The sequence below is a fragment of the Chiloscyllium punctatum genome, chromosome 5 (assembly GCF_047496795.1).
Source record: "Chiloscyllium punctatum isolate Juve2018m chromosome 5, sChiPun1.3, whole genome shotgun sequence".
NCBI classification, from domain to species: domain Eukaryota; kingdom Metazoa; phylum Chordata; class Chondrichthyes; order Orectolobiformes; family Hemiscylliidae; genus Chiloscyllium; species Chiloscyllium punctatum.
The window spans coordinates 66,244,607-66,259,588 of NC_092743.1; the positions used below are offsets into that span (position 1 = coordinate 66,244,607).

Sequence of the window (14,982 nt, forward strand, 5' to 3'; positions counted from 1 at the left end):
TGATGTCAGGCTAACCACTCTATAATTCCCTATTTGCTCTCTATCTCTTTTTTTAAAATAGTGAAGTAACACTGGCCAATCCATTGGAACTTCCCGAGAGTATAGACTCTTGAAAATTGACCGCCAGTGCATCTGCTATTTTTTAGGGCCACTTCCATGAGCATTCTAACATGTAGGTTATTAGGCCCTGGGATTTTATCAGCCTTTAGTACCATCAATTTTCCCAACATGAATTCTCTAATCATATTGATATGTTGTGCAAGTTATCCAGGTGTAAGTTGGTTGTAGCTAGGCTTGGAGGAAAAGGATGGATCAAGTTGTGAAACTTGGAAAGGTTCAGAAAATATTTACAAGGATGTTGCCAGAATTGAAGAGTTTGAACTATAGGGATGAGGCTGAATCGGCTGGGGCTATTTTCCCTGAAGTGGGTGATCTTATAGAGGTTTATAAAATCATGAGGGGCATGGATAGGGTAAATAGACAATGTCCTTTCCCTGGGGTGGGAGAGTCTAGACGGCATAAGTTTAAGGTGAGAGAGGCAAGATTTCAAAAATACCCAAGGGACAACCTTTTCATGCAAAGGGTGATGCATGTATTGAATGAGCTGCCAGAGGAAGTGGTGGAGGCTGCTACAATTACAAAATTTAAAAGGCATGAATGGATATATGATTAGGAAGAGTTTAGAGGGACATGGGCCAGGAGTTTAGAGGGACATGGGCCAGATACTGGCAAATGGGACTAGATTAATTTAGATTGGCATGTACGAGTTGGACTGAAGGGTCTGTTTTCATGCTGTATATCTCTAAGATTCTATGACCCTATTTGACAGCCTACCAGACAGTGCTATTGCTGGTATTATTTTGCTGGAGATGACTTAGGTGAAGGAAGATTATGTATATCAGGATTGTGTTTTAAGGAATTTAGGAATGTTAAGGAGCAACTTGTGCAAAAGTTTTAAGGTTTTAATGAAACAGATGGAGTGCCCTACTCCTATTTCCAGGTTCCTCTCTGTAAGATGTAACAACACTCCCACATTCAGAAATTTACTCAACATTTCCAAAAACACCCCAGATCTTGCTCTACTTTGCAATAGCAGAAATTGTTTAAAAATCTTTACCTGTGATTTGGTGTCAAACACTTTAAGGAATGTTGGACCTATTTTGCAGTTTAATACTGTTTGAACAGTGAAGCATAAATTTGTCCTAACATTGCATCACCTGGTTGGGTTGTGTGACATCAGGATAACACTTCTTCACAAATGGAAAGGGGATGTCTGGGACAAAATTTGCTCCAAGTACCCTAGTTTAACACATTTTCTAACTTTTAAAGCTAAGTTTGAATCCAGTGGAATGATGGGAAAAAATCTTCCTCACTCTTTCGGCTATATAAATTTGCATAAAATGTATTATTTGTGGTCATAAGAAGAAACTAGTTTATATAATGCATTTTCAATCTCTGGACATCTTAGATTGTTTTACAACTGATAAAATGCAATCACTGTTGTAAGAAATCCAATTTTCCCACAGTTACTACAAATGACAAATAATAGACGATAGATACAAGTTCTGCAGTAACCAAAAATGGTATGACATGAAAAAAATAGCCAGGATCACCACTCCTGTCCATTTCCCGGATGCCAAATATATGTTGTGGAAGGCAATGATGTGTGCATCCCTCATGTGATTCAGAATGCAGTGTGTGCAGATTGTGACTTCAGGCAGCCTTTAACACAGTTTTGACTTCTGCGCTACCATTTTGGATCTTGCAGTTTCAATAAAAATTTTCTTAAAATATATACACATATGACCAGCACCAAAAATGATACTGCCCACCAGTACTGCATAAATTGTTGCCACTTACCTTAATTAATACAAAAAGGTTCAATTTCCTCATTGCTTCCAGTATATTAGTGATGTATGGATAAGTGAGGAATATTTTTTGCTGTAGACCTACGTGAAAATTATTTCCATTCAATTTCCACCCATGAAACTTAGTTTTCCTCAGTTCTTTTGTGCTTTTTGAACCACCCAACAATTCCAGCCATCCTGTCACAGCCAGGAAGGAGAATATTTCAGGGATGAATGTCCTGTACATCACAGAGTCTAGGAAGATATTCGACCAATATTAGAGTAGTCATTTTAGGTGTTGTTGATAGCCACCTAACAATATAATGAGGTGAATATTAAATGGACAGTAAATTGCATGGAAAATGAAAGAAATCTGGGCTTCCTGCTTGGCAATAAGTTATTGCAGCAATACCGAACAGCAGTGAGTAAAACAACTCAGTATTACAACGTATTCAAAACTTAATAGAGAGGTGATCCTCCATTATAAATTGTCATATTTGGGTCAATTGTAGAATAATTGTTTGAAATGGATTATAGTTTATCAATAACTAAAATTCCATATCATGGATGGTATAAGGCACAAAACTGTGATTTTTGTTTAATCTACCAATATCTTTGCTCTTAAGTTGGGTTGAATCTCTGTTGACTCAACATATCCTGACAGTAAACAGACCTAGATAAAACAGGTTAGTGGAAGCAGTCTCCAGTTAGCTCTATTTGTCACAAGAATCCACTCAAGCCACAATCATTTCTCTTTTGGGATCTTCGTGGTACTGAACAGTCAGTGATCTTTGCTTTTTCAACAAGAATCTTCCCTTTTTCAACTTTTGAGACACTGATTTCTCAGGGTCTGAAAGCTACTGGAGCTAAATGACATCACTGCACTTCAAGGGTACCAGGAAATGGAAGGATTCTGAAGAGCATCCCTTGTTACAACAATGCAGACCTGTGACACGTAAACATCATGTTCAAAATAGAAATAATGGGGACAACGTAACTAATGTCAAGTGCACTCAGAAAGATCAAGAAAACCTAGCATTACATGAGAGTCTGGACTACCTACCTTCTCACAGTGATATTTATAAAAAATGGTTGCGAGAAAAGCCTTACAGGTAATGAGCACAATTTCTGCTTATTGTTTGGATATTTTCATTACAGGATCAGTAATATTAAGTTTTAAGAATGTAAGCACATTTTAAAAAGTCTAATCAAAGGCTCATTTTAGAGTGCTACCTTTGAAAAAAAATTGTATTTATACATTACTTCTTTTTAAACTTTGGATATTTCAAAGTGCTTTACAACCAATAAAATATTTTTGAAGTATAGTTATTTTTGTATAAAGTGGAATTACCAAATTAGTCCCAGCAAACTCCCACAAACAGCAGTGTCTTAATGACCAAATAGTTTGGGTTCCATTGTAATGTTGAATGAGGAATAGATTTGGTTAAGGCACAGTGGATAACTGCCATGCTCTTCTTTGAAATAATGCCATGAGATCTTTTATATCCTGCAGAGCAGAAATGTGGGCCTTCAGTTTAATATCTCATCTCAAAGTCGGTACCTTCGTCTCAGCCCTCCTTTAGTAATACACTGGACTGTCAGCCTTGATTTTTGTGTTCTTGGAGTGGGACTTGAACCTGAACTCTCACGACACGCCTGAACAGCTTCCTGGAAAATGAGCATTTTAATCTGCTCACATTTCTGCACTAAATGCTGAGTGCCTCTTTGTATGTGTGTTTCTTGTATGGACATTGACCGAAGATGGGATTGGCTCAGAGGGCATGTCTTTCATGCTACAATAGCTGACCCATGTTTACTGTTTGATTGTACACATGGAGAATAGGTAGAATACCAGATGTCTGGAGAGTGCTTGGTGCCAGTAGGGTATCCCAATAGAAGCCAGTGACTTTTACATGAGAAAAGGAAAAGGAAAAATACATTGTGGGATGAGATTGTTCCCAAAGGTAGCTACATTTGTTCAGAGTATAATGAGTTTAAGGACAGATATTTAGTAAAGGGATAATGTGGAGTTGTGGTGAGTAGAGGTTACATTATTCTGAAACATATGGGCTTTTTTATGGTTAACAGTGTTCTGAGAAAAACTATGGCTGAGCAACTAATATGGCTGCAAAAGTAATTGGAATGTTGTTAAGTGCCTCCACTTTGAAGAATTGCCAGATGTTTTAACAGTAGAAATTTTAAAAACCTGTAATCTTGAGCTTGAGCCTTCTCAAGTACAGACACTATCATGGCACCACACGAGCCCTTCAATCCCCAGAATAAATATTTTCTAATCAACCTGTTCAGAGGTGTTATTACGTTTCTTTGAGTTTAAACTGAGGGTCACCACACCTCAGGCATGAGGTGAGGTTGATAAGGCAGGATCATAAGACCATAAGAGATAAGAACAGGAGTAGGCCATTTGCCTCTCGAGCATGGCTGATCCAATTTTCCTCACGTCCACTTTCATGCTCTTTCCCCATAGTCCATGATTCCATGACTATCTCAGCCTTGATTGTACTCTTCCCCCATAGCTCTCTGAGGCAAGGAGTGCTAAAGACTCACAATCCTCTGACAGAAGAAATTCCTTCTCATCTCAGATTTTTGATTGGTGCCCCTTTGTGTTGCAGCTTTCTGCAGTTTTCTTCATTTAAGTAATACTCTGTTCTTTTTGCCTTCCAAAATGAACCACTGCACTTTTCCTACATTATACTCCATTTCCAACTTTTTGCCCACTTACTTAACCTATCAATATCTCTGTTTGTGTCCCACTCACAACCTGCTTTTCCACCTATTTTAGTTCATCTGCAAATTTGGCTACAACATATTCATTTCCTTTCTCCAAGCTATTAATTTATGTTGTAAGCAGTTGCAGTCCCCAGCACTGATCTCTGTGGAAACCTGCAAAACAAAAACTCTTATCCCCACTCGTTTTTTCCTGCCACTTAGCCAATTCTCTATCCAATATACCTCTAACGTCGTGGGGTCTGACGTCTTATGACTTAACCTTTTGTGAGGTACCTCGCTGAACACCTTATTGAAGTCCAACAGCAAGATATCTACTGGTTTGCCACTATCTACTTTGGTTAAGACATCCTCAAAAACTTCTAATAACCTAGTCAGACATGATTTCCCTTTCATGAAACCATGCTGACTCTGCTTGATTAGACTATGATTTTCCTAATGTTCTGTGATTATTTTCTTAATCATAGAACCCTTTGGGGCAGATAGTGGCCATTTGGCCCATCGAGTCTGCACCAAGCCTCCAAACAGCTTCCCACCCAGATAAATCCCATCCCTGCAGGCCTGCATTTACCATGGCTAATCTACTGAGCCTCCACATCCCTGGATGCTACGGGGCAATTTAGCATGGCCAATCCACTTGTCCTGTGTATCTTTGGACTGTGGGGGAAAACCAGACCAGCCAATAGAAACCCATGGAGACACTGGGAGAAGGTGCAAATTCCCCACAATTGCCCAAGGCTGGATTCCAACCTGAATCCCTAGTGCAGAAAGGCAGCAGTGCCAACCACTGTGCCACATACTGCCCATAATAATTGATTCTAATACTTTTCCAACAATAGATGTTAGACTATTTAGCCTATATTTACCTGCTTTTTGCCTTCTTCCCTCTTTGTAAAAGAGTGTCACATTAGCAGTTTGCGAGTCTTCTCCAGACTTAATTGATTTTTGAAAAATTACAACCAATGCACCTTGAATTTCTGTAGCTACTTTTTCTAGGATCCTAGGAGATAGGGAGAAAGTGAGGACTGCAGATGCTGAAATTACAACCATTGCCCTCCAGCGCATCTCCTGCACTTCATGCACCACCGGCCTTGAACCCCACCCCTCTCAAAGCAACAAGGACAGAATCCCCCTGATCCTCACCAACCTCCACATACAACGCATCACCTTCCGCCACTTCCACCACCTCCAAACTGACCCCACCACCAGAGACATGTTTTCATTCCCACCCCTATCAGTGTTTCAAAAGACCATTCCCTCCGTGACTCCCTCGTCAGGTCCACAGCTCCCACCAACCCACACCCCACTCCTGGCACCTTTCCCTGCCTCCGTAGGAAGTGCAAAACCTGCACCCATACCACTCCCCTCACCTCCATCCAAGACCCCAAGGGATCCTTGCACATCTGTCAGAAATTTACCTGTACCTGTACCAATGTCATCTATTGCAATCATTGCACCCTGTGTGATCTCCTCTACATCAGTGAGACAGGATGCCTTCTTGCAGATCATTTCAGAGAACATCTCTAGGACACCTGCACCCACAAACCCCACTGCCGCATCAAGGACATGCAGGTCCTGGGCCGCCTCCACCCCCAAAATGTTACTACCCGATGCCTGGAGGAGGGACGCCTCATATTCCACCTTGGGTCCTTGCAACCATACGGGATCAATGTGGATTTTAACAGCTTCCTTATTTACCCTCCCCCACATCATCCCAGTCACAAGCTTCCAAATTGGCACTCCCCTCCAGACCTGTCCATCACTGCCCCCTCTGACCTATCATCTTCTCCCTCACCTTCATCCACTTATTGCTTCCCAGCTACCACCCTCCAACTGCACCCTACTCCCATTTATCTCTCAGCCCTGACCCACAAGCTTCATTCCTGATGAAGGGCTTATGCCCAAAAGGTCAATTCTCCTGCTCTTCAGATGCTGCCTGACCTGCTGTGCTTTTCCAGCACCACACTCGACCCTCAGATATAAGCCATTCAGGGCCAGGGTACTTCTGTGCCTAACCTCATTAGTTTATCCGATAATGATGGTGATGATACTTCATTCCACCTCCTGTATTTTTTAGTTTTAATGTGATGTTGGCAGTGTCTTCCTCTGTAAAGACTGATGTAAAGTATCTGTTTAACTCCATGCCATTTACTTGTTCCCCAAAACTGTCTCCCAAGATTCATTTTCTAAGGTGCATATGTTCCATTCACCTCTGTCATTTTTTTTATATGCTGAAAGAAGATCTTTTTTTCATTTTTATATTTCTCTCTAGTTTGCCCTTCTATTCTCTCCCTTTATCAGTCCTCCCATGCTGGATTCTGAATTTATCCCAGTCTTTCAGGCTGTCACAAATATTTCTTTCTAAAATGCTTTTTCTTTTAACTTTATATTCTCCTTAACTTCCTTAGTTAGCCATAGTTGCTTCATCCCTCTCTTAGAATCTTTTCTTCTTTTTGGAATGTATTTTTCCTGAGAGTCATGAATTACTTCCTTAAATGTCTGCTACTGTTTGCTTACTGTCATTATGCTAATCTATCTGCCCAGTTCACTTTCGCTAACTCTATCCTCATTTCATTGTAATTCTATTTATTTAAATTAAACACAGTTGTTTCTGACTCAAGTGTCTCACTCTGGAATTCCTAGAGGATCTTTTACTCTCTGAGTTAATTTATTAAACCTGTTTCATTACTCATTGCCAGATCCAAGATAGCCTGCTCCCTTGTAGGCACCATGATATATTGCTCTGGGAAACTATCCCGAATGCACTCTATGAATTTGTTGTTATAGTTATGCTGTCCAACTTGATTAACCCAAGTAACATGACGATTTAAGTCACCCATAATTATTGCTCTATTATTTTCACATGCTCATATTATTTGTTGATTTATAGCCTTTACTACGGAGTGGCTATCATTTGGGGATCTCTACACTGCTCCTAGCAATGTCTTCTTTCCCTTTCTGTTTTTTTACCTTGGCCCAAATGGTTCCCTACATCATCTGAGCCTAGATTTTCTCTCACAATTGGCCTCATTTCATCTCAGATTAACAGTGCTACCCTACCACCTTATCCATCCCTTCTGTCTTTCTGAAAGTTCAAATATCCCTGAATGTTAAGTTTCCATTTTGATTTCCTCATAATAATGTTTGAGTAATGGCTATGAGACCACATTAATTTACACTATTTTCACTGTTAATTCATCTACCTTATTCCTTGGTGCAATATGACCTTCACACATTCTGCCCTAATTTTCTATGTGACTGAACCCACCCTCACGGTATTTAGTTTAAAATCCTACCCACAGCACAGATTTGCCAAATTAGTGGGTGGCACGGTGGCACAGTGGTTAGCACTGCTGCCTCACAGCACCGGAGACCCGGGTTCAATTCCCACCTCAGGTGACTGACTGTGTGGAGTTTGCATGTTCTCCCCGTGTCTGCGTGCGTTTCCTCCGGGTGCTCCAGTTTCCTCCCACAGTCCAAAAATGTGCAGGTCAGGTGAATTGGCCATGCTAAATTGCCCGTAGTGTTAGGTAAGGGGTATGGGTGGGTTGCGGGTCGGTGTGGACGTGTTCGGCCGAAGGGCCTGTTTCCACACTGTAATGTAATGTAATCTAATCAAATGGTTGCACATTAGGTACAAAGCCTTTAAGTTCGTTCTATTATTAAATTTTCATCCACTTTTACACTTCCTTGGTGCAATATGACCTTCACACATTCTGCCCTAATTTTCTATGTGACTGAACCCACCCTCACAGTATTTAGTTTAAAATCCTACCCACAGCATTAGTTATGTGATTTGCCAGGACAATGATTTTAGAATAATTCAAGTGGACCCTGTCTCATCAGAACAGCTCCCACATCATGTAGGTACAACACATTGCCTGGCCTGGTATCTCTATTTTACTTGCCTCGTTCTTAATTTTTAAAAACAAATTTCCTATTGGTCTTTTAGTCGTTAGTCTATAAAATATTTGTCCTATTTATCTTTAGTCTGAAAGAATCTTATAATAAAGGAGTCAAATAACAAACTTACAGCTTTCCTCTGTTGTCACTCTATGCTATGTGCTGGGCTCCCAATCCCGGTCTTTAATTTATCCAGTTAAAAGAAACCTATGAGCAAAAAAAGTAAGCAAAACACATCTAATCCCCTCTACACCGAATTCCCATGCTGCTCCAAATTTCCAGAAATATACATTCACTTGGGCTGTGCCTCATTCTGGGTATGATCAATTCTTCCTGATTGTACTAATCTTCTTTGGAGACTTCAGCCAGTGTGGAAAAAGAACCTGCTCTGATTGTGCTCACTTTGTTAGCAAAGCAGGAAAACAGATTATTATCTCAATGGTGATAGGTTAGGAAAGGGAGAGGTACAATGAAAGCTGGGTTTCCTTCTAAATCAGTGACTGAAGGTATGCGTGCAGGTGGAGCAGGTGGTGAAGAATGCAAGTGGTAAAATAGAAGAAATAACTAAGGATAATGAAGACCTGAAATAAAAATAGAATAAAAGCCAAAGGCACTGTAAATGTTGTAAATCGGAGACAAAAACAGAAATTGCTGGAGAAACTCACCAAGTCTGGCAGCATCCATGGAGAGAAAGCAAATTTAATATTTTGAATCCAGCCACCCTTCTTCAGTAAAAGGGTTCTAAGTTTCTCCAGCAATTTCTATTTTTGTTGATACAAATGATATGTTGACCTTCATAGCAAGACAATTTGAGTAAAAGAACTGTGAGGTCTTGTAGCATTTGTACAGGGTCTCGGTATGATCGTACCTGGAATATTGTGTGCATTTCTAGTTTCCTTATCTGGGAAAGGATATTCTAGCTTGATTCCTGGGATAGCAGGACTGAAGGTTTAAAAGAGACGGTATTGGTGAGGTCTATATTTACTGGAGTTTAGAAAAATGAGGGGTGACCTCAAAGAAATCTATAAAATTCGAACATGACTGTTCAGCATAAATATTGGAAGGATATTTCTGATGACCAGGAAGTCTAGAACCAGGGGTCATTCTCTAAGGATGTGTGTTATACTGCTTAGGACTAAAGGTATGGAGAGAAAGTAGGAACTGGACTGAGCTGGATGGTCAGCCATGATTATGGAGGAGCAAGCTCACAAGGCTGAACAGCTTACTCCTGCACCTATTTTCGATATTTCTATGGTATCAGAATCAGTCTTACCTCCTTTCTTGAAGATGGTCCTAATTACAGCATCTTGGAGATCCACTGAATGTGCTTTTCATTCTGGATGAGCTCATTTACCTGTGCCATTGTAAGGCTTCTCTGTCATTTTTCAATATTGTGGCAGAGATTCCATCTTCTACATTGGCTTTGTTAGTTCTCAGGTGTTGGAAGGAGTTTCTAATCTCCTATGGGGCTAGGGTTATGCTGAGATAATGAAGGGTAGTATGCTTTGGAATACAATCACTGGAACCAAGCAATAGTCTCAGCATTTTATCTGGAAGAGGACACCATCACTGTTTGCCTTCCCTTCACCTTCCTTACTAATCACATTTTCCAGGGAATTATGCCCCTCTCAATTCTGGCATTGAAATCACCAAACTTGTCTCTCCTTGGGACATGGGACAATAACTGACCAAAGCTTGAGTAGAATGCTTTGTTGGTCTCATCTATCACTTCTAGAGTTGGTGTGCCTGTATTAATGACTGTGGTGCACTGTTTCTGGATTAGGGTCAACTGAAAGGTCATGAGGCATTTATTTATCCCTCAGGAAGGCTCGCACAAACAGTCATTCAGTTCATTTATTTATTGTAAAAGAAATCCCATGGATTCAGTGTTTTCCCTCAGACTTACTCAGAGAAGGCATATTCAATGCTTGATTCTTTGAGCTGATCTTTTCCTGTCTGCTGTGTCTCCTTTAGGGCAGCAATGAGAAAAGTCATGGCACTTGATTTCAAGGCTATTACAGCGGTGTGTCATTCACACCTGGTCTCATTGGGGTTGTCTATGATGGTGCTGATGGTTCCAGTTTCTAAGTGTTATGTTGGGGGTGCTGCTGGAAGATGTCCATTTGTGGGCCCTTAAAATGGGGTGACTGTTGTTCACTAACTAATGCATGGTCCTAGTGGAATAATGGCACGTATGACTGAGACATTTAGAGACCAGGTTCAGCTGTATAGATGGACAGACACTGGGACATGCACTCTCTCACAGACAGCCTCTAATCTCCCTTCGCCCTTATCCTCGGAGCCAAGCTAGAATCTTGCTTGTGGGTTAACTATTGGTCACTTTTGAAACAGAGATTCTGCTCTATATCAACCAGCTCCTGTAGATCATCAAAGACTAGAGCAGGCTGCATGCTTCACCACACACCAATCAAATCTTCCTCCTGTGCTCACATCACTTTAAATTCCTGATATCACTTTTCACCGTCTAGTTTCTAGGCCTTCCCTCTCTCGAGACTTTAACTGCCCAGATCCAACTCTGTCCTCAAATAAAAGCAAACTATTATGGATGCTGGAGATCTTTCGTGAAAAAAACAGATAATCTCAGTCTGTCCAGTAGCATCAGTGGACAGAGAGAAATAAAGTTTACCTTTCAGGTCTTTGGAGCTGTCTGTCTCCTCACTGTTCCCAAATCTGAAGCTCCTCTCCCGTTTCTCCCTGTTGCTTTAGCTGGCCAAGTTTGCACAGCTTCCAACTCTGTCAATGGTCTCTCTTTTCCTGCTGCTCTCACTAACCAGCTCTGCCTTCCTTCTCACTGCTCCTAAATCTGAAGCTGCCAACCCCTCACTTTCAGTGGCCACGCCTACCTCTTTCTTCTTTGCTCCTGAATGATGCACACAATGGCAGGAATAAACATCCTAAAGTAGATACACTGTAGCAACTCAACAGGACTCCTTTGACAGCACCTTTCAAATGTGTAATCTCTATCATCTAGAAGGAAAAGGGTAGCAGATGCATGGGAACACCACAACCTGCAAATTCCCTACCAAATCACAGATCATCCTGGCTGTACCTCTATTGAAATTGTTTCTTTATTGTCATTGGGTCAAAATCCTTCAAGAAAACGACATCATCCCAGTACCAAAGAAAACGCATGCAGTATGCCTCAACCACTACAGTCTGGTGGTCCTGAAGTCCATATGATGAAGTGCTTCAAGAGATTAGTCATGGCCCACATCAACTCTAGCCTCCGAGCCTGCGTCGGTCCCTAGCAATTTGCCAACCAGTGAAACAGGTCCACAGTGGATGGCATTTCCCTAGCCTTGGAACATCTGGATAATAAGGATACCTATGTCAGGCTTCTACTTATTGACAACACCATAATGCTTACCAAACTAATCTAGCAGCATTCACATAATTATCTGCCTTCCTGATAAAAAATCATTGAGACTCAAAACATTAGCTTGCTTTCTCTCCATGAATGCAATCTGACTCACTGTGGCTTCCAGCATTTTTTGTTTTCAGTATAAGTTCCAGTATCTGCAGTAATTTGATCCTGCTCTCGCATATACCTTGTTGTTGCAGAGTGCTGGTAAAGAGCAGACTGGAGGCTGAAGCAATGCAGGACAATTTTTGTATTTGGGTCTGGTGTCATGTGCTGAGCTGCTGCTGTTTGGAACTTTTTTACCTAGATTGAGAAAGAGGGAGGTGCAGCAAGACCTGGATGGTCCTTGTACACCAGTCATTGAAAGTAGGTATACAGGTCAGCAGACAGTGAAGAAAGCAAATGGTACGTTGGCCTTCATAGCGAGAGGATTCAATACAGGGATGTCTTGCTGCAATTGTACAGGACCTTAGTGAGACCATATTGTGTGCAGCTTTGGTCTCCATATCTGTGTATGAATGTTTTGGGTATGGAGGGAGTGCAATGACGCTTTATTAGGCGGATTTCTGGAATTACAGGACCTACATATTAAAATCGGTTAGGATTATTTTCACTGGAATTTTGAAGAATGACGGGGTATCTCACAGAAACCTATAAAGTTCTAACAGGACAAGATAGAGTAAAAAGACAGGAAGGATGCTTCCAATGACTGGAGAGTCCAGAATCAGGGATCACAGTCTAAGGATATGAGGTAGGACATTTAGGACTGAGATAAAGAGAAATTTCTTCACCCAGAGAGTGGTGAGCCTGTGGAATTCTCTGCTATAAAAAGCAGTTGATTCCAAAACATTTGATGTTTTCAAGGATTTGTATATAGTTCTTAGGGCTAAAGGGAATAAAAGCTTTAGGGAGAAAGTGGAAACAGGGTATTGAGTTAGATGATCAGCCATGATAATAATGAAGGGTGGAACAGGCTCAAAGGACCAAATGGCTAATCTCTGCTCCTATTTTCTGTTTCTCTGTAAGACTATTGCTGTATGTAGGCATGTGAGAGTAAGGTGGAATATGTGGATGATGTGCATGAGTTCTAACTATCTTGGTTGAATGATGACAGATATGACTTTTATGATAGCTTCATATTTTATCATTTTTGTTGGTAGGGCTTGAAAGATTATGTGCATTGATGCTCTTTTGTTGTAGAGGTCAATGAAAGGACAGTTGAACTTGTTTTAACAGCTCATATCTCGAATATCACGTGCCTTGTGATAGATGTTTATTTACTGCAGACACCTTTTCCTGGGTGTCTGCCTATTGAGTTGCAGCTTCTGCTTTGGAGATTGTTTGAATCTTTTTTTTGATGCTAGCCTGAGGAAGGAAAAGACTTTTCCAGCTCAGCTATCCTGCTTAGAGTCATAGATAGAGTCATAGAGATGTACAGCATGGAAACAGACCCTTCGGTCCAACCCATCCATGCTGACCAGACATCCCAACCCAATCTAGTCACACCTGCCAACACCCGGCCCATATCCCTTCAAACTCTTCCTATTCATATACCCATCCAAATGCCTCTTAAATGTTGCAATTGTACCAGCCTCCACCACTTCCTCTGGCAACTCATTCCATACATGTACCACCCTCTGCGTGAAAAGGTTGCCCCTTAGGTCTCTTTTATATCTTTCCCCTCTCACCCTAAACCTATGCCCTCTAGCTCTGGACTCCCCAATTCCAGGGAAAAGATTTAGTCTATTTACCCTATCCATGCCCCTCATAATTTTGTAAAACTCTATAAGGTCACCCCTCAGCCTCCGATGTTTCAGGGAAAACAGTCCCAGTCTGTTCAGCCTCTCCCTATAGCTCAAGTCCTCCATCCCTGGCAACATCCTTGTAAATCTTTTCTGAACCCTTTCAAGTTTCACAACATCTTCCTGATAGGAAGACCAGAATTGCACGCAATATTCCAACAGTGGCCTAACCAATGTCCTGTATAGCCGCAACATGACCTCCTAACTCCTGTACTCAATACTCTGACCAATAAAAGAAAGCATACCAAGCGCCGCCTTCACTATCCTATCTACCTGCGACTCCACTTTCAAGGAGCTATGAACCTGCACTCCAAGGTCTCTTTGTTCAGCAACACTTCCTAGGACCTTACCATTAAGTGTATAAGCCCTGCTAAGATTTGCTTTCCCAAAATACAGCACCTTGCATTTATCTGAATTACACTCCATCTGCCACTTCTCAGCCCATTGGCCCATCTAGTCAAGATCCTGTTGCAATCTGAGGTATCCTTCTTAGCTGTCCACTACACCTCCAATTTTGGTGTCATCTGCAAACTTACTAACTGTACCTCTTATGCTCGCATCCAAATCATTTATGTAAATGACAAAAAGTAGAGGACCCAGCACCAATTCTTGAGACACTCCACTGGTCACAGGCCTCCAGTCTGAAAAACAATGCTCCACCATCTTTGAGCCAGTTCTGTATTCAAATGGCTAGTTCTCCCTGTATTCCCCGAGATCTAACCTTGCTAATCAGTCTCCCATGGGGAACCTTGTCGAATGCCTTACTGAAGCCCATTATAGATCACATCTACCGCTCTTCCCTCATCAATCCTCTTTGTTCCTTCTTCAAAGACTCAGTCAAGTTTGTGAGACATGATTTCCCATGCACAAAGCCATGTTGGCTATCCCTAATCAGTCCTTGCCTTTCCAAATACATGTACATCCTGTCCCTTAGGATTCCCTCCAACAATTTGCCCACCACCGACATCAGGCTCACTGGTCTGTAGTTCCCTGGCTTGTCCTTACCATCCTTCTTGAAGAGTAGCATCACGTTAGACAACCTCCAGTTTTCCGACACCTCACCTGTGACTATCACTTCTCTAGCTTCCCACAGAGGTCTAGGGTACACCTGATCAGGTCCTGGGGATTTATCTACCTTTATGGGTTCCTCGACATCCAGCACTTCCTCCTCTGTAATATGGACATTTTGCAAGGTGTCACCATCTATTTCCTCTGATTGTCTGATTGTCCTCCTTAAAAGAATTTTGAAGAATTCTCAACAATGTGTATCCTGAGCAAGTTGCAATGACAAAGGGGATCAGAG

At 41.4% G+C, this 14,982-nt stretch overlaps 1 protein-coding gene across 1 annotated transcript in view; it reads left to right on the forward strand.

Moving 5' to 3' along the window:
• Window positions 1-2,616: 2,616 nt before the first annotated feature.
• Window positions 2,617-14,982, forward strand: part of LOC140476745 (chloride channel protein C-like) — a 129,567-nt gene continuing 117,201 nt past the window's right edge. Inside the window, exon 1 of the mRNA XM_072569559.1 lies at window positions 2,617-2,959. Coding sequence (XP_072425660.1) covers window positions 2,718-2,959 — 242 coding nt within the window. The 5' untranslated portion in view covers window positions 2,617-2,717. The remainder of the gene's footprint in view (window positions 2,960-14,982) is intronic.